Genomic DNA, 21,539 nt, shown 5'->3' with positions numbered 1-21,539 from the left:
TATGTACACGAAGTTCGTCATATTTCCACGCACGTGGACAGATTCAACTCCTGTGTTGACCATGACCTTCGTTATAAGGACGGTAACACGTCCTGAACCGTGAAAACCCCGTTAATCCGGCCGGAAAATCCTAGTCAAAGTGTCCGGATGAATAAATTTCTGGATTATCGAGTCACAGGTACGTAATGCCTTCAAATCATATAAAAACGTTCCCACAACAATCAACAATCGTCCGGATAGCGGAGTATCTGTATAAACGGGGTCCCACTGTACAAGTTTTCTTCAAATCGCTACTTGAAACCTAACTACGATATTTGTTCGTTTCTTTTGTTGATTCCGTTTTTTCACTTCTCCCTTCTAACCTCCATGGTCATCGCCTGCGAGTGAATATTTGATAACCCCCCAAAAAACATGTGTAAATCAATGACGAGAGCGGAGGACTGTAATGAAGCTTGTGCTTTTTGGAAATTATTGAGAGTTATTGCTTCTGGCTAGCGGCTTAACTCGGTGCTTAGCTTCTCACGTGTCTTTGATCCCCCGATTGTTTTCTATGTTCTTTAAGCTTGTTTCCGGGCCAAATGGCCTTAATTGGCCAAACTTGAAATTTTTGATAACCAAGAAGCATATTAAGAAAACACAAAGGACACCTAACGCTGTACCAGATATTCGTTCGAATGGGAGAATTGTCTCTGTATTCAGATATATCCCGAGTTTCTTCCGAATGGTTCGACTACAAAGCGGCTAGTTCTGGGGGAATTTTGCGAACGCTCCAGGCGGTTTGACTTTTCGGACTATGTGTTTGCGTCAGTACTAATGATAGTCCAAGGAAGGTTAGATTACCGTAAGGTTAAAGTACCTTACAATTTGTATATATGTTTGAGTTGGCAACCTGTCAACTTACGTCATCTCTGGATAATTAAATGGCGGTTTCTGAGTGACTGAATAGTGTTGCAGTTGTATTTGTTTTGTGGCAGACAACTTTTTTTCAGGATCAGAAGCATAGTTATATTTTTCAAGCATTTTCTGGGATGTTTTTGTTTTTAAGAATATCCAATGGTCGGTCCCTAAAGTATCCAACATGTGACATATTCTGTAAAGTATTCATCATGTGACATATTCTGTAAAGTATTCATCACATGACATTTCTGTAAAGTAGTCATCACGTGACATGTTCTGTAAAGTATTCAACATGTGACATGCTCCGTAAAGTATCCATCACGTGACATGTTTTGTAAAGTATTCATCACGTGACATGTTCTGTAGTCTCCATCACGTGACATGTTCTGTAAAGTATTCATCATGTGACGTTCTGTAAAGTATTCATCACGTGACTTATTCTGTAAAGTATTCATCACGTGACATGTTCTGTAAAGTATTCATCATGTGACATGTTCTGAAAAGTTTTCATCACATGACATATTCTGTAGTCTCCATCACATGACATGTTCTGTAAAGTATTCATCCTGTGACATGTTCTGTAAAGTATTCATCACATGACATGTTCTGTAAAGTATTCATCATGTGACATGTTCTGTGAAGTATATATCATGTGACATGTTCTGTAAAGTATTCATCATGTAACATGTTCTGTAAAGTATTAATCAAGTGACATGTTCTGTAAAGTATTCATCAAGTGACATGTTCTGTAAAGTATTCATCATGTGACATGTTCTGTAAAGTATTCATCATGTGACATGTTCTGTAAAGTATTCATCATGTGACATGTTCCTAAAGTATTCATCACCTGACATGTTCTGTAAAGTATTCATCACCTGACATGTTCTGTAAAGTATTCATCACGTGACATGTTCTGTAAAGTATTCATCATGTGACATGTTCTGTAAAGTATTCATCATGTGACATGTTCCTAAAGTATTCATCACTTGACATGTTCTGTAAAGTATTCATCACGTGACATGTTCTGTAAAGTATTCATCAAGTGACATGTTCTGAAAGTATCCATTCTGACCCATCCTGCATAGTATCCATCCCAACCGCATGCCTTGTAAAGACAGGGAAGCAAGTGACTACCTGGACAGCCTTCACTGCAATCACCCTGTGTAAACCAGCCTCCAGCTGTTGAGCACAAATGAGACCAGGACATCGCCTGAAGTGATGCACCTCACTGTGTCATAATGTGACGACCATCAACACGTAACTTTGGACCCTTTGAATCATTATCACACAGATTGACTGAACACCTGCAACTTCACTTGACACGTGTCATCACGTGATCCTTCTTACTTCAAAGGCATAGAGGCATCGACAACTAATTTGTCTCATCCATGCTCATTCGCCTTTTTCGAAAATGTAAAAGTGAGCGAGGAAAAGTTGTACTGACTTAAACGTTCTGTATCTATAATGTTGAGTGTTGTACTGACCTAAACGTTCTGTAAAGTATCTATCATGTTGAGTGTTGTACTGACTTAAACGTTCTGTAAAGTATCTATCATGTTGAGTGTTGTACTGACTTAAACATTCTGTAAAGTATCTATCATGTTGAGTGTTGTACTGACTTAAACGTTCTGTATCTATAATGTTGAGTGTTGTACTGACCTAAACATTCTGTAAAGTATCTATCATGTTGAGTGTTGTACTGACCTAAACATTCTGTAAAGTATCTATCATGTTGAGTGTTGTACTGACTTAAATGTTCTGTAAAGTATCTATCATGTTGAGTGTTGTACTGGCCTAAACATTCTGTAAAGTACCTATCATGTTGAGTGTGGTACTGACTTAAATGTTCTGTAAAGTATATATCATGTTGAGTGTTGTACTGACTTAAACATCAGCAGTACCAATGGAACCAGTAGAAGAACTGATGAAATCTGTATCAATCCTAGCGGAAACATCAGGAGTACCAACAGAATCTGAAGCTTCTGACTGAAACATCAGTTGACGGACAAACATGAGTACTGATGGACTTATTAGCAGGACTGACTGAAACATTAGTAGTACTGATGTAATCAGTAGAGGTACTGACTTAAATATTAGTATTACTGACAGCATCAGTAGTGGTACTGACTGAAACATCAGTAGCGGTACTGACTGAAACATGAGTAGTACTGACAGTCAGTAGCGGTACTGAGTGAAACATCAGTACTTATGGCATCAGTAGCTGTACTGACTGAAACATTAGTAGTACTGATGGAAACAGTAGCGGTACTGACTGAAACAGTAGTACTGACAGTCAGTAGCGGTACTGACTGAAACATCAGTAGTACTGATGGCATCAGTAGCGGTACTGACTGAGACATTAGTAGTACTGACGGAAACAGTAGCAATACTGACTGAAATATTAGTACTGACGGAATCAGCAGCGGTACTGACTGAAACATGAATAGTACTGATTGAAACAGTAGCATTACTGACTGAAACAGTAGTACTGACAGTCAGTTATGGAATCAGAAACATTATCAGTTGACTTAAACATCAGTTGTACTGAATGAAACATTAGAAACATTAGCAAACAATAACAAAAAGACCAGGTAAACTGCTTAGCAAGTATTTATTATCATGCGGAAATCATGAACAAACACAGACTGCCTGCCAGTGATCTAGCGCCCTCACACGTGTAGCAAGTGATCTAACGATCTCACAAGTGTAGCAAGTGATCTAACGCCCTCACGTCAAGGCGCTAGCGCCAAGTGTAGTAAGCAGCGCTGGTGGTGGTTCCAGACAGGCAGTGGCTTTAACAGGCTGACCACCGGAGATGGTCCTACACTACAATACATGGATAGCTGCACATATACAAACAGGTCATTTTGTAGTACCAGCAATCACATACGCTTTCCACCCTGAGTATACTCGGTGGGGCAGCTTTGGGTAGGCTTACTGAAATATTCCTATTCCGTGTCAACATTAGTTTATTTCCTATCTTGCCATCAATTGAACAGATTTCAAATAAATTCTCAAGCTGTTTTCTGTCTAATATTTGAAAAAAATATCAACATGGAAAAAATATTAATATGACTTATTAAAATTATTTGAGTGTGTTTTATTAGACACTGCTTTGAACAGTAGAAACGGTTAAGTCACAGTGTGTCAGCCTCATGTGGGAGGAAAGCCTGAAGTGATGCAGGTCTTAGACGTTTACCACTTTGGTCAAAACCACACACACATGGATATTGTCCTAACAATCCTGGGATTCAAACAAATGGTCATAGGTTCCTGGCATGCCTAAGGGACGCAACTCTGCACAGCAAATTGCGGCGCCTTAGACATGGCCACCCGTGCACCCCTTGAATTATGAAAATTTATGCCAAATCTAATCCTTAATTAAAAAAAAGCAATTATAAATGATTTCTTAAAAAGATATGAATTTGTCCTTTTCTATTTGCTTATAAATACATCCCAAAAACAAAATTTAAAATAAACAATAATGATTAATAAATAACCACTATTCATATTCATGGCAAAAAACAATCAAAAACCAATATTTCAGTAAGTCTATCAAATGTGGCTCCACCAATAACAATGTTATACAGAAGCGCATATGACATAGCAATTTAATCAAAGCTGAATAAATTACAAATGGTGAGGTGAAAAATAAACAAATATCTAATCAGTCATTTGTGACACATGTCAATCACACAACACACGACATTGTGTACAAACAAGTTTTCAAGTATTAGACAATGATTCACTTCTAGGCTCTGAAATATTTTCAATATTTTCTCTCCTGTAGATGCATAAGTGATTCATCATCAAATCAAAGTAACACGTCTACAATATTGGACTACATAAACAAAACAGGAAAAGAGTTATCATACTTGGCAAGTCCTACATGTTACTATATATCTTTCATGCAAATGGAGCATCATAACACTAAAACCCCATCTCATTAAACATAGAATATTGGGTGAATTTACACCATTTGAATACAATTATCAGTGTGAAATTCTCCTCCCTTCAACAAAGGGGGATAACTCTAGATTAGTTTGGGATAAACTATTTGCGATAATGTTTATCAATTTGTTTTTCTACACGATGTAATACCCGTTGTAATATACAATATGAAAACATTAAGTGAGAACCATTTAATTCAAAATGCTAATTCTTGTTAATCATGTTCATTCTGATAAATATTTTGAAATTACTTTGACTTTCATTTGAATCAGTCAAATGAACTGGGTTGTAGAATGAATTGGAATTGGGATCAAAGAAATCAAAATTTCATATTTTGAAAAAATGAACAAACATGAATCAGTAACACACAGAGACAATCAAGTGACATCATTCTTCTGTCAAAGAGATTGGTGGAAAGGGATACAAAACTCTCCATCTTTAAAATCCTTTCCGTATAGCTGTACAAATACACCACACAAGCTTGCAATCACCATTTTTTTTGCAAATCACCACTAAATCACTCGAGATTTTGCCAGCAACAGTACCGGACAAATTATGACAATATGTGAAAACATTCTTCATAAATTGTGGTCTTCCTAGCCTGTGTTCCCACAGCAGAAAAAAGGTGACTACATCACCGATTTCCATTCCATTAACGGCCTTGATTTCAGCACACCGGGCGGACCACATGTCACACACCCTCCCTCTGTCTAAACAATCTTCTTCAGGAAACATCTACAGGTACCGTATTCGCCTCATTAACCACCCTGTTCCAATAAGTAGGCGACCCATGTCCAAATTCTTGACCAATCTCTAAGTAATCTTGACAGGCACCCACTACAAAAACCTTTACATAACAGATTTAATATTATGGATATCTGCAGCACGGAAAAGGTTCATAATTGCCTTGTAAATATTATTAAAGCTTAAGTTTCATCTAAGATTGTTCACTACTGCTTAATCTCTAATAACAGATTTAACCTATTGTGTATGCTTTTTAATAAGCACCCCATGTCAATTTTCAAAGCGAACAGGTCACTTATTACGACGAATACGGTACTTTATTTCTGAATGAATATCAGCAGTTGAAACATATGCTCAGAAACAAATAATAAAAAAATCTTGTCCCAAATGTTGATAGTATTTTGTAAAAGTAGTACAAATATTAATACTTGAGCCAGGAAAATATTTAACATACATATGTATGAAAGAGTATGAAGAATTGGTTGGATTCTTGTTTTATCAATTCAAAATAAGACATGTATTTAGTCCTAAATCATAATCATCATATGAAAGGTGCTGCATGCTCATATTCACTTGAGAAGTTCTCTGCAAACAATGAGTCCATGGTTAACTAAAGATTGCACACAGGTGTCGAAGGCTGAAAGGAAACACTTACGCATCATGATTTCAATCGTGAAGTATGCATGATTTGTATGCATGATTTGTATGCATGATTTCATTCTCTATCTGGACATGACAGTCAACATTTGGTACTGGCTTTTGGATTTTGGCCCTTTTGGTGCTGGTTTGACATTTTGACCTCATCATGAAAGTCTTTCTTCTGTCTAACGACAAAGTGGGCTCAAAATCATATGTACATTTGATAAAGATGTTTTGGACACATGCTCTCAATCCACTGCAAAATAGTATCCTGGTTCGTATCATGAGGTCTGTGTTTGGTTTCAGCCCTTCAATGACCTCCTACCCCTCAGACAGAGGTCGGGCCCAATTTCAACATTGGAGCAACAATCAACACAATAACCGTTGATAAATAGAATATTTTAAACACTGGACACTAGCCATGAATATACATCAAAGGCAGTGCTTAAATGATGGTTTGACCAAATATATATGTATCTAGCAAGTATGTTTCCAAACATATCTGTTGCTCAAGAGCAAGTTTCATACTGTAAAGTTTTTAACCGAAAAAAAATTGGCAATATTGAAAGCACTTGCTAAAATTTAGAGAGAAAACAGCTTAAAGCCTTTTTTTCTCTGAAGGGCCAATGATTCACAAACTTGCTGCCGCGGACTGAACAAGGAACCTATAACCAAACAATACCGAAAATTCCAATCAGTATACTTGGTCGAGGTGTATGATAAATGGCTAGGCCAAATGGCTAGTAAACAACGGGTTTTTTTACCAACTGAGCACATAAAAGCTAAGATATATCTATGCCAGTGTGGATTCAAGCTGGTTGCTACACATGTCAAAGAAGGAGTAAATACGTATTTATACTGGCCATAAAAAAACCTTTAACAAGTTGTACACATTGAAAACTACAGAGGTATCAAAGACGTGATAAGGTCACAATAAAACAGCAAATAGGACAAAAAATATACAAGATATCTAATTCAAAAAGGGTACAAAAACTGTATTGATTAACAAGATATGGGAACAGATGCTTCACACAGATGTGTCAAGGATCGTTGACAGCAAGTTAGCGCAGTTCCAGAGTTGAAAGCTGTTATTCACCGTGAACATTTACAAACGTGTGATTAAAGCAATGCACAATATATGATCATAGTAATAATCAACTCAATATTAATCTTATTATTTTCCATGATCACCTCAAACATGTACCATTCATGTAAATTTACATAAATTAATTGATTTCACTTCAATATTTACAATTGGTTCTAATCACATAAGGCCATAACTTGGATTACAGATATTTTAGCCCAAAGGCAATAGCTTGAGAAAATGACACGTTTTGTTAACATGAAATTCAATATGCATGTCTTTGCATGATATACAAATTTCAGAGATAATTTTAAAAAAACTACTTATGTACCAGCATCAGTTATCTTTTAATTAAAAATACAATACCAGCTTCAAAATAAGGTCTATAATAAAGTCCATATAGAAATTAAAACATGATGCCAAATTGAAAAAAAGTAGCTTTTTGCTTCTGTAGAAGTGTTTATATAATAAAAGAAGCTAGTTTCGGATAAAGATACTTTTCCCTTTAACACTTCAACAACCTGTAGTCAGTCCCTAATCCAAATAAATCAAATTATGGCCTTAAAGTTTCAAACAATAATCAACATCTGGTACATAATCAGTAAAGACGAAGGTCCTTTTTACTTGAATTCTTTTAACATCAGATGTTGTATTTAAAATAAGTCAACTCGTAGTTGACTGATCCGAGAAAACAAATCTGACATAATGACACAAATTGAGGCGTGACAGAGGACTAAAAGACGACAGCACAATCGTCAATACCTCACAGGTTCGTACACAATGTTCGTATATCAACCATGAATTCATGCATTTGCAGTTTTCTATTCATAACCATCAATTCAGGTCACAGCCTGGTTTTCTGTGAGAGGTAAACCAATATTCTGACCAATGACTGCTCAGATTAGATCAGTACTATTTTCCACACAACATGTGCCAAAGTTTTGTGCAACCTTATTTTTTTTTTTAAGACTAGTGTAAACCATAGCCCTCTGAGTTTGTAGCTAGTCCTGCTTGAACGAGACAAAAATGTTAACTGTTACATTTGTCAGTTCTATTCAGTTCATTTGTAGTAAAACTGAATCATAGCGAACTCGTTCAGAATGACCGGCCTGAATTGCTACTAATCAATGAGAGCTACCATCATGGATTTTGACTTTTCCCCAGCACAATTCAGTAGTCTCAACCAAGCCGACTAGCCTGAATTCTGAAGGCTTCTTTAGGGCACATAGCCTCATTTAATAAAACTAGACAGTTACTGCTACATCAGCTTCACGAATCTATGGAAGATGGAGAACAGAGTACACAAACCTGTGGTGGATGTGCTGCTACATTCTGTCTGTTTGTATCAGCGTGATGGACAGGGCTTCAAAGGAGAGTGCCTTCGGGACTTCAGGATATTTTAGTACTGTTTGAAATAATACTTAGTACTGATCACATATCTGCCTAATAAATGTACAAATAAGTAACACATGGCATTATGCAAATTTAAAATGGCACCTTAATGTAGGAATAACCCTATGGTTTAGAAACTTGTTCTGAATTCAATTTTTAGCTCTTAATTCTTATTCCTTGGTTCCCAGGCTTCTCTCTCAAAACACAGGCATGATAGGTTAGCGCTTAAAAAAATAAAAATAAATAAATAACAAAACAATTATTTTTATGGTGATTACTAAATAGTATAGTTCAGAATTAGAAATTGGCTCTAGTCCCGTAGTCCTTGCCAAACTGCCCAATAGTTAAGGTATCATAAGTAATAGAAGAAATGTGCCATTTTTAAGGGTTTTGCTATATGTCATCATTATATAAACTAGAGGACTAAAAATCTTAGTTTCTATCGTAGATGGTAGGTTAAAAAAGATAGATTACACAACCAATTTTACAACTATAACATCATTCAAGAAACAGTAAACAAAGGTAATTATTACAGACATACTGTCTCAATGCCATTTTGCCACCAAGACGAGCCCCTACCCATGACAAGATTTTTTGTTTCAACACACAGGGAATAAAAACAAATAAAATTAATTTTTTATTCCACATTTGCAAACTTTACGGTCAGCAGAACCACAAGCGAAGGGATAAAAACAAACGCTTTAATACTGATCAATGGAGATCTCCACATCAATGCTGAAACATTCGGAAATAGCTCGAGGATCATTTAACATAATTCCAAAATGCTGTTACATTTCTTAAGCTACGAATTTTCACTGGTATTTCCCAGCTAATATGCTTCACTGGTTTTGCTCGGCTATTCATTGACAAAAGCTGGCTGAAAGGAAATGGCTATTCCTTGTCCAGCCTCACAAAGCCACGTCAGTGACCCTCATTCACTATTTAAGATTGGCAATGTCCTGATCGTCTCCTAAAGGCACCCTCCTTTGTTGGCCGTGACCTACTGCTCGGTATCAGACAAGTGTAGTGAATGAGCTTGGTGGTCGAAAACTCCACACCAAAATGAAGTGTTCTACATGACCAATATGGCAAAAATGATCAGACAGAATTACATATTGAATAATAAGCTTTGGAAACAAAGACACATACTGTTCACATATGCTGCCAGGTGTGTGAAAAACAGTTTACAGTCCAACGTGATGGTAGTGATGTCACAACGATCTAGACAACTAAAGTGGGACCTTGATAATCCAGACTGTCCAGGACACTGAGGGGTACTTGATGTTTGAATCAAGGGACCACCTAAATCAATAATATCATTAAGGTCCCAAAATCACCCTTGACTTTGGTTCATAATTTCAACAGAGCAGTGATTGCTCATAGGCTACGAACAACAGTTCATCATAAAGTTTATATTCCTGGACTAACAATGGCTGGACTAACAGGGTTCCACTGTCTATTTAACAGTCAAACATGTGGGGAGTCAAACATATGGGTGTCAAACATATGGGAGTCAAACAAATCAATGAAGAGCATTCTTAAACCACATTCCCTTGTAAGCTACACTGGCCGTTCATCCATATTCTTCTCATAGTCATAGTGAGAAAAATTCTGACATGTCAAACTGACAATGAACTATGTGGAAACACTCCCTCCTACTCGAATGATGGCATCAAAGAGAAATATTTGATAATACGGTTTGTGTAGTGAGATGATAGCGCTATTATATTACCCATTAAGGGAGTATGTATGTTGTCTTTCTTCTACAAGTATCCTGCCCTGGCATCGGCCATGTTTAAAACATGGCCCTGCCATTTTAGCTGCCTGTGAGCAGGTTATGCCTCTGTCATGAAGCAGTCAGACAACTTACTGGGAAACTTAACAAGAGGCCTAACAACAAGATTGCCATTAGAATTAGTGGTCTAACAATGTAATTCGATGTAAGAAAATTGCATTATCAATTTTTCAAGACTTGCCATTTGACAATGCACAGAGCCATTCTGTGATTACATAATATAGACAGTTACCATGGCAACAAAGATGATGGTTGTCATGGAATTATTCGACACTTAATTCACAGACAAATCAATGCGGATGCATACAAACTGTCCACCAAATGGCAATATAATAATGCTGTAACCACTTATTTTGGAAGGGAAATCTCATTTCGAAGTTCCAAAGCATGGACTAAATGGAGTGAAAACAAGACAAATATCAAGCCACAGTCTGCTGACAGTTTGTAAGCCACTTATCAATAAGTTATTCTGTGTCGTAGTGTCAAGGTGACACAGTTTGGGTTGTGTGCATTTGCACAACAAGAAGTTGCCATAAATATAACCTTGAACATCTTGAAATAACTCACTAATAATGATAACACCGTGACATCTATCTCTAAATCTCTAAAATACAAGAAATTTTTCTTTCAGGTCAATGACACATTAAATGTTGGTTTTCATCACACATAACCATACTGCAGAAAAATGGTTTTACTTTTCAAACGTGAATTTCAAATCGGATGTGTAATGAAACCAACACTTCATACACCAATGCCCAACTCCAATGTGAAACCTGTACACGCACTAAAGGAGAAATAGCACAACACATAGAAACCCTGACCACAGATGCTAGTGACAAACCAATCCGTGATAAGACGAGGCTGGGACGTGAAGATACAGGAGCACGTTGCCAAGCAACACAGAGGTACATCATCTGACTTGAGTATAGGAGTTAGGACTATCCTGAGTAGCGAAATCCAAACACGTACAAGGAAAGCCCGTTACTGGCTGACAAAGAGGTAGCAGATCCTTGATAAAGTATTATGAAATATTGAGCCACGTTAGGAGGCACCATGCTGTAACAGTCATCACATCAATGGCAGGTTAACAAAAGCAGTCAGCATATATAGAAACAATGACACAGTGTTCGCGCCATTACTTGCTGGTTCTTGAAGGTAGATTGGTGCAATAAAGACAGGAGATGCTCCCCTTATTGTCTCTACGGTGAACGTTCCAGTAACATATTTAACACTAATTTGCTTATAGGCAGAACTTGAGAAAAGTTTTTTTTAAAAATTACAACAAAAAAAAGGGTCTGAGGATATCAAATATCAAATTACTTTTTCTTTTTGCCAATCAACCGATGAATGCAAAAGTATATGTAACGACTCGTTCAAAACATCTGACGCCAAGAAAGACTGGCACACTGGCTAAATATGGTGGAGGCTATACCTAATATCGAAAAGTGAAGAGACACACCTTTGAGGTATTCAAGGTCACAGTCAACAAATGCCATTCACTTGAAGTATGCCTTTCAGGACTTCAGATGCAAAAGTTGAGGTAACCATAGCAACAAGGTCAAGTAATTGAGGTAACCATGGTAACAAGGTCAACAATAACCAAATTCTCTCTCTTTGAGATCAGCACAGCCTCTGCAGAACACAGAAAATCCTAATCTACATTAACATATATGCACAAAACGTGGGCTCACAATCCCGACACTCAACAAAACAGACGGCTGTACAGGGTACAGAGCAACCCCTCTCGCCCAAACCCAGAGCCCGAGAAAGCTAAACAATACACTTGCATAGGGACAGCGCTGGCCAACTGGCACTATGCTAACAGCGGTCTATGACCCACCCCCTCAAACTCACCCCATCCCCACCTCCCATCCACCCCATCCCTTCAGTTAGTTGAGGTAGAAATGGTCATGAGGCAAAAGCCAAATATATAAAGCGCAAAATCTGCATTCCGGTGAAGGAAACCCTATATATGAAATCGGTCTTATCAAAGCATATACCCGCAACAGTTAGTTTTTTTCGGACCTACCTACACAATGCAAAAAGCTACAATATCTATATACAAAAGTTCTGCTATCGAGATGGCAGTGCCAAAGTCTTGAGGTACCAGTGTAGCAATCTTGATTAAAACTCATGGTTTTCAATTTGACATGTTTCACATGTTACACATGTTTCAACATAGATTTACCAATAATAACAAGCTGATATCGCCTTCCGACTTTCTGAAAGAATGAGCTAATGGATACAGGAACAATATCAGTTAAGTCTATAGTCCATACACGAGGAAGCATACAATATGTACACAAGCTAGTTTGTTCTTAACAAACACAGCATTGGGGCTAAAGCAGTATTCGATATGAGACTGGGTGCAAGGCAGATGAAAGCTTCACTAAACGATAAATATCAACTTGTAACTGAGGTAGTCATTTATAATTTACATGAAATCATAACATAAAGTCTACAGATATTTTTTTTAAATATTTTTTTTTTAAAAAGAAGCTTCTTAACATCTCTCCCCCATGAAATTTTAGCAATGTTGAATCACAGTGCGCAGATGTACAAGTCAACGTTCTAATTTATCAACATCAACAAGCAGTGACGGTATTTACCAGTTCGACTAGCGTCAACATGACCCATTTCACAGGTATAAATAGTGTGTGAAAATAACTCCAGTTTATGCCTTCTCAAGGCTAGTCAAGTATATAGTGTATCAAAATTTACCAAGCACTGCGTCCACGCACAACACACATATAAGCTGTACACATTGGTTGTTTATAATGCAAACATGAAATGCCACACGATAATGAGGTATATTTGTTTTGTCATTAACAGCGTTCCTCCACTATGACATTTAACGCTCTGTACAATCAACAAATCTAATCCTTAATGCAAACCAATATCATGCATGTCAAGAATTGTTAAAAAAAAAAACAACAACAAAAACTTTTGTAATTCAACACCTACATTTACAACTGACAAAAAAATATTCCAAAAATGAAATAGATTGGCCGGAAAAAACAAAAGCTGACAAAATTCCGCGTTTGGAATTCTAATGAATAAAACCGAGACCAAACAAGTGAGACTAACATTAGAAGCCTTTAATCAGGGATTTCAACCCACATACAGGGGCATACAAAGGAATATATTGCCTTTAATCCTGTAGTTAAGACTGATGGCTTGGTCGTGCATCCTTCCACCAAGGGCCCATAAAGAGAAAACAAGGACTCCATCCAAATACGTTATTACCCTGTTACATAAGGTACACAGCTGCCCAGGGCCTCAAATGACACTTCAATTGAATGTCAAGAAAGAAAGGAGAGGTCCCTAATTAAATCAAACTGCAGCCATCTCAAACTCAATTAGGGCCGCTTAGATAAAGTGATGTAACAAATGGTCTTTCTCAAGCTGGCTAGATCAAAGGCAGGTTGTTCTCCATCCTTCATCCTTGTCAGAGGTCTCAGATCCCAAGATGGTGGCAAATGAGCCTTGAATGCTAACTGGGGATATTAATGTTTGTGTTCTTTGCTAGGTTAGGAGACAATTCCCAGATGATCGGGTTGAAGAATCAGATTGTTGAAAGTCAAACAACTTAATGACTGAAATAAAACCATATTGAAGTTTGAAAATTTGGATTGAATTGTTTCCAGAGCGCCTGAGAGAGGGGGTGATTTCATAACAGAAAATGACAGGTCAGGCTTTTTGAGACGAAAATATTCAAATGCTAACTTGACAGGCCTATCACTTTTGAAATTAACGAGTCAATCATTTAATACGGTAAAAAATAGATCATTGTGATGCCATAAATGTGTGAACAAAACTATATGAACTCCAGCAATTATAGTTTTATTGCTTTGAATTAAATTATTCCAAAAAGAAATAGTGATTTACCAAAGGTTCTTCACATGCGAAGGTTAAAACATCATAAAGCTGTTGAAATTACTTTAAATATAAGAACTGAACTTTAAACCAAATTTCTTTAGTGAAATATACATTCTAAACACACTATTTCTCATAAATTACAAATACTTTCCACTATCAGTAAATCAATAAATTTTGCAAAGTATGACTGAAGATCATGCAAAAGGATTTGGGTATTTTTTGTCTCAAGGGATTTATCTAGGATTCCAAACTGAGAGCTCTTGGCAAGTAAACTGGAAAAGAGAGTGTTTTTATTTCACTTTCTGTAAAGATACTATTTTCTTAAATTTTTTGTTTGTTGTTACACGCAGCAATATTCCAGCTATATGACAGCGGTCTGTAAATAACCGAGTCATAAGCATGATCATAAGCATCAATCCACGCAATTCGGATACAATGACATGCACCAACCAAGTCAGCGAGCCTCTTTCAACAAGCATAGTCGCCCTTCTTAAATTCAGGTCTCCTAACATAACACACAACAATGGAAAACAGTGCATAAAAGTTACCCTATCTGTCCTTATCTGATATCAGTGAAAGATAAGTTGACCCGACCAAGCCATCACGTTAGATAAAACTCTAATTTGGTAATTTTCAAATTTGCTGCTTTCTAGGGACCACATACTAGCCTCCGAGCAGGTCTAGAAAAATCCCCACTCATAGCATTTTGGGGTCTAAGTCTTCATTCAAATTCAATGTACCTCTCCTTATCACAAATCAGTTCATGAAAGACCAGATTCCAATCTTGAATATCTCTGACAAAAACTTCATCCTGCAAGTGACTTCATAACTGACCACAAAGTGACCATTCTGAATTTGAAATCCCCAGCCAACATGGACAGCATAAAGAGGTGAATTACAACGTATTCTACTTATTTACTCATGTTTGAAACTTTAAAGACGATTTAACAAAACAGCCAAAACATATATTGAATATCTGATCTTGCTACATACCAAATCTGCTGTATAAATTCCCCTATATTTTCCAAAGTAAAAAAAAATTTTACAATCAGAATTTTTAATGTCAATTATTTACAATACATAACTTTTATCCACAAATTTACATTTCAGATTAATGTATATTGAAACACATGCAAATGTTCACTTGAAAATTATCATGTATGTTTCACTGTTTGTTTTTAAGTATTTTGATTAAGTATTGAAACCGATGAATGCAGCATGTTGCTTAACTTGATTGAACAGAGCATTAAATGTCACAATGGTCAGAGACCAGAACACATGAAATATTCCTCATTGAGGAGAGAGGTACCATCCAAAAATTTGAAACCATGGTTACAATATGCTTCCAAACCACACCAAAACATTTCCAAGGCAAAAAATCTGCATTAATTGAAAATTCACATCAATGACTGCACGTCTTCATTATTTGAAATAACTACAGTGCTCTCGTAAATAATAGCAATTTTCATACCTTACCAAAAATGAAAGTAAGAAGATACAGTATCTCTGCAAGTGCCGCATTACAGACTGAATTCTGTAGTCTATAACCATAGTAACACAGACTGACATGAGGTAGTACCAAAATAAACACTTTAGCGCTTATTTTGGCTTGGTTGACCTGGAGAATGAGCATCTACTATTGACGGCACTGTCAACATTGTGCAAGACCCAACCTAGCAAGAGTAAATGTTTGACAGTTAAACTGTAATACCCAGAATTGGCATCAATTATCCTTTTACTCACTTGCATCTCTTATACATTTTTTTAAAAAAATCCATAAAATAAAAATGACGAAAAAGATTTTCATGTTTTCATGTCATTTTGAACTGATCTGCGGAAAAAATGTTCAAAAAAGTTGACATTGCACTTATTTTGGTCTCTTCACTAATAGAAGTTATAAAAGGGAATGAATGGATTTTTCAATACATTGGCTACTTGAAGCTAAGTGGATAATGAAAAACCCCTAGGTTGTTAGTAAAGGGAGGTAACTCCAGAGAGTTGATTTTGAATGCAGATTTAAGAGGCTGTTGGTAAAGCTGTGATTAGATGGAGCTTGAATACATTCATGTTTTGCTGATACAAGACAAATATTAATAAGGACTAATTTATCTTGTCTTATCCTCAAATCATCCCGCAACTCATATCGTATAATAAAAATGCTCGATGTGAGCACAGACCTGCGCTGCCCGAGATGTGAGATCAGAAATTGATATTTATTGGAGGATCCTGTCATTGGCACTGCCTATTGCTTAGAGCTAACAGTGACACAGCGAGAGGTAGACTGGTTTGCGCTAAACAGACATTTAAACAGTCTTGCACAATCTAGACTTTCGGCCAGGGAATGACGGTCAGTTCAGAGTAACGGTTATACTTTGATGGCTTTAAGCTGAGCGGACACACTGGCTCAGCATACATCTCTATATGCAAAACATTAACAGGCGATATTTATGTCTTATAAAATAAAGACATTGAAGGAATTAAAGTCACATTGTGACACTTAGATGCTGAGAAGGCATCTGAAAACACATAGCAAACAATCTTTAGCTAATAAATATAACTCACTTATCAAATCTACCCAACACATTTTTGCCTGAATGAATTTCATCATTTGATGAAACTATTGTAAAATTTTATTATCTGAACTAAAGGTCCATACTTCATGATATGGAGTAACGGGGGAAGATTCGTATAAAGAACTGACAATTTGCCCTACACAAATATGTTGGGTAAAGCTGACAAAATCATATAAGCACAATGGCAGGTACTCTGTAACTAAGTATATATAGAAAATCCCTGAGCTGACGATGCCTTTGGCTTCACAATTAAGTCACCTGAGAAGCATGCCTGAGCACAAGTGGATGCAGATGACACTGCAAGGGCTTGACCCTCACGGTCTTTCACTGTGAAGCCCTCAAAAAACTTCTACACGGTTATTCCCAAAGTCCACAACAATCACATACCCGTCTGGGGAGACACACAGACCTGACGGCCGATCCATTTGGCCAGGTCCAGCGCCCTGGGTGCCATACTTGCACAGGAAGTTGCCGTTGGGTTGGAACACTTGGATTCGGTGATTCCTTGAATCTGCCACGATGATGTTTCCTTCCTGATCGACAGCGACACCTTGTGGACGTAGGAACTGTCCATTGCCACTGCCCTCTGTCCCGAGGAAGCGTGCCGACTGGAAATCAGAGTGGATGACGAGTAGACGATGGTTGTTGAAATCTGTCACAACGATGTGTCCATCATTATTGAAACATACGCCACGTGGTGAATCGAAGTGCTTCCAGAGTGGGCCCTCAAAACCATACTTGTTCAGGTACTGGCCATCGGGGGTGAACAACTGAACGCGGTGGTTGCGTGTGTCAGACACCAGTATTTTACCATCAGAATTGACTGCCACGTCCCAGGGATAGTTGAACTGTCCGTTTTTATTTCCCTTTTCTCCGAACTTCAACACGAAATTGCCTTCAAACGTGAAAAGCTGCACACGATGGTTGTCCTTATCTGCAACGATTATACGTCCTTGAAGGTCTACGCAGACGCCCGCTGGGCGGTCAAACTGGCCGTTTCTGGAGCCAGGGGATCCGAACTTGTGGTGGAATGCTCCGTCCGGGCTGAACACCTGCACTCTGTTGTTGCTGCGGTCTGCAACAATAACATAACCATCCCTGTCACAGCACACGCCCCAAGGGCGACACAGTTTCCCATCTCCGTCCCCTTCACCACCGAACTGGAATATGCCACGTCCGATTGCCGCATAGTTGCGCCCGCTTCTCACGTTGACGGTGAAGGGACTCTCTCTGATATGCTTACCCCGGATTGTGACAGAGATGATATGCTGCCCTTCTGTTTGTGGGCGATATGTGACAGCATAGGAACCGTTTTGCCTATCAATGACCTCTGTTCGATACAGAGCTCCCTCTGGACTTTGAATGATGATTTCCAGTGGGTCGCCTCCCATCACACGCCCCTCTCCGTGGTGATCTTTGGTGTGAACCATGAACAAAGCTAGTTTTCCTTTTAAAGCTCTTTTCAAGCCATCGCCGGTTGCACAGGAATTAGGTGCATAAGCACTGCTACTAATAAAGCCCATTTTACTGATGGCATTGTACAAGGCTGCATCTGGGGGAGTAAATAGAATGTTATCATCTTCATGTGGCTGCATATGGCCCCTGAGACGCCGCATGTTCTGTATTTCAGAGACCATACGATCCTTCGTTTTCAAAATGTCAATGTCAGTACCCGTATTCAGTAGGACTTCAACTTCATCTACAGTTTGACTGAGTGATGAAAGTCCATGTTTCAAATCATCGACTTGTAAATGAAGTGATTTGGCTTTGACTTGGCGTATTTTCTCTACCCGTCGCAGTAATTCCCTCTCCCTCTCTTCCAAAGCGGTCATATGTCTACGTGTTGTTGCTCTTACCTCTGTTGCTACTGCTTGTGCACGAACCTCAACTCGTTCTGCCATTCCCTGGGTTAAGTGGATGCTTTCTTCTAATGCTTTGATCCCTGCTTTGGCATCGGCCAAAAGTTTCAGTGTGATTGTCTTGGAATTATCAATAGCATCCTGGAGGTAGATAAAACTGTGACCCATGTGCTCTGACATGGTACATTCCCTACATATGGCTAGGGCACATGTGTCACAGAACAGTCGTAATACTTCATGTTCATGGCTATCACAACTCGTAAGGGACCGACTACTATCAGAAAAATGGGTGGGTGACGGATCAGGGTGGGAGAGAGAGGGTGGCGAGTATCTCATCTTCGGCAGTCTTTCAATGTAATGATCTTTAGTCAGCCTTACACGCTGGTGAGCTTTGACACAATTATCACATAAATACTCATTACAATTCTTGCACAAAGATGAAGCTTGGCTTCCCTCATCACATGAGCTGCACCATCTTGTCAGCCCCCTGTCCCTCTCTTGCTCGCCATTTTCGAACTCGTCCTCGTGGGATACCATCACATCGATGATGTTGTTGATGAAGAAGTTGGAGGGGAGACTTTCCAGACCGGCTGAGTTTAGGGAAACCATTTGTTGGCAAGTGGGGCAACCGAAGTTGATGCCGAGGCCACCCCCACCCCCTCCCCCGGAATCGCGTAGCTCTGTCTCCAAACACTTTTTGCAAAATGTATGGAGACATGGTAACACTCGTGGATCGTCGAATCTGCTCAAACATAGGGGACAGGACAGCTGCTCACCGAACGAGTCGGAAAATGCAGCGGCCATGAGCGAAGCATGAGGTAGAAGTACGTCACCCGTGTTTCTGGTTAAACCGTGGGCCTCACGAATTTCACATCGTAACTGCTCTCTGATCACATCGCCTTATATCGGGCTCTCTCAACATGGCGGTTCTGTTCACGTCCCTGAGGTACTAGAGATTTAGAATCTCCAGCACACATAGCAACTTACGAGGTAGATACGGTTAAAAGTTGGCTCACCCTGTTCCACTCAGATATCCATCAAATCACTGGGCTGCCAGAGGAAGATAGAGGGAGGCGCCATCTTCCAACACTAGAGAGGCGGAGTTACCCCAATTTCATTCGTCAATCAACCTTCAGCCAATCAAATCAGTCGTTTCATGAGACATTATGGGTAGGGATTATGCTAGTAGCAAACAACCAATAACACATAAATGTGAATACATCTACATTATTTGACATATGTACTTAAATATTGAGCATTTTCCAACGAATTAATTAATATTATGGTATATTTATTTCTGTTTATCAAGGAAACTAAAATCGAAAGCCGTGTTTGAGAATTCAAAGGATAATTAATCATGTATCAAAGATATTTCTTAAGGAAAATATCATCTATAATTGGAACCTTGCCGGCTGATATGTAGGTCAAGTGAAAAACACGGCCACTGCGACATAAAGTGAGAAATAAATTGAATTTTTAAGCATTTGGATCGCCTATCGTCCCAAATGCGCCATCTAGACACAGCTACATCTCTCGTCTCGAACTGACCTGATACACACTCTATGAATTCGCATAGAGCATATATGACCGCTATTTGCATGCAGTGGATTGCACGTTACGTAACATTTCCCGTGACGATATGCCTGGCATTTATTCAAATCGGGGGCCCTGTAGAGGTTTGCTAATCGAGGGCGAACATTGATCAACTCCTCATTTGACTATGAAATCTCGCGTGGCAGTTGACACGTCTTTGGCAATATTTAGTGCATCTCTAACGTCCCTCGTGTACATTCGCGAACAACGCACGGTGTAGATTTTGTATTTCAAAACAGGTCCGCTCGTGTCGCAGCTTGTCTGTCGGTGTTTATGTAGATAAAACTGTTTGGCTATCCTCAGCACACCTGGTGATTACCAGCTCTTCACGGGCGTTGTGGCAGCGACTGTGCCCATACCATGTATTTATGACCCCAGTGAAAGTAAGGACAACAATAAACCTCACTTATTTGGACACTAGTGTAGGAAATCTAAAAAATCCTAAACACAATATGTTTAAAGCCGTGTCTCATGATTTATGATAATATCATCGTGTCAACATGTCGACTTTTTTCTGTCTGGAATGACATAACGTCGTTTCACCCGGACCTTATTTTTCTCAAGAAAATGAGTCGACGCCATATTATTGTGTAGGCCTCGCGATTCATTATCAGAAGAGTGCCATGTTTATGCTAGCGTACAGGGAATAAATATGACCAACAAGTTTGATTAAACATGGGGTACATGCCACAAACCCGCTCGCTCTGCAGATCGTCACGTTAATTCGTTTTCAACAAGCAGCATTACACTTTAAGCCGCCATATTCTTCGTGTCGTGTTTATTAGGCAAGTTTGTTCATGTATAAAGATGTATTTGTTGTAGAAGACAACAGATTTGTTCCAAGCATATATTAATGAGCGGCTAGTGGTGCAAGATGCCAGCCTGTTGTCAGTTTGTTTGTTTTATAATGTCAAATTACATGCATGCTTTGAAAAATATTAACATCTTGATTGTATAACTTCATTTTCAAATATATCATGAAGAGTGAAATAGTATTTCAGAGATACATTTTATTCACTGTAATTAACTTCATACCGAGCGGTATTTTCTCAAATAGTGAAACGGCGGTGAAATTTTTTTGTTATAAAATGTTAAAGCTTTGAAGAAGCAAGTTTGCGGAGTCATTTCGAATT

The 21,539-nt window shown here is 38.4% G+C and overlaps 1 protein-coding gene across 1 annotated transcript; it reads right to left on the bottom strand.

Annotated features, from left to right (window-relative positions):
• Positions 1-3,491: 3,491 nt before the first annotated feature.
• LOC124138571 (E3 ubiquitin-protein ligase TRIM71-like) lies at positions 3,492-19,906 on the bottom strand. The gene has a single exon (XM_046505293.2). The coding sequence runs from the start codon at positions 19,615-19,617 to the stop codon at positions 17,293-17,295; it is 2,325 nt and encodes a 774-aa protein (XP_046361249.2). The 5' UTR covers positions 19,618-19,906; the 3' UTR covers positions 3,492-17,292.
• Positions 19,907-21,539: the final 1,633 nt, after the last annotated feature.

Source organism: Haliotis rufescens, unplaced genomic scaffold (assembly GCF_023055435.1).
Source record: "Haliotis rufescens isolate VD_foot unplaced genomic scaffold, xgHalRufe1.0.p SCAF_17, whole genome shotgun sequence".
NCBI lineage: Eukaryota > Metazoa > Mollusca > Gastropoda > Lepetellida > Haliotidae > Haliotis > Haliotis rufescens.
The sequence above is the reverse complement of the archived record's forward strand: the minus strand, read 5'-3'. Positions and strand labels throughout refer to the sequence as shown.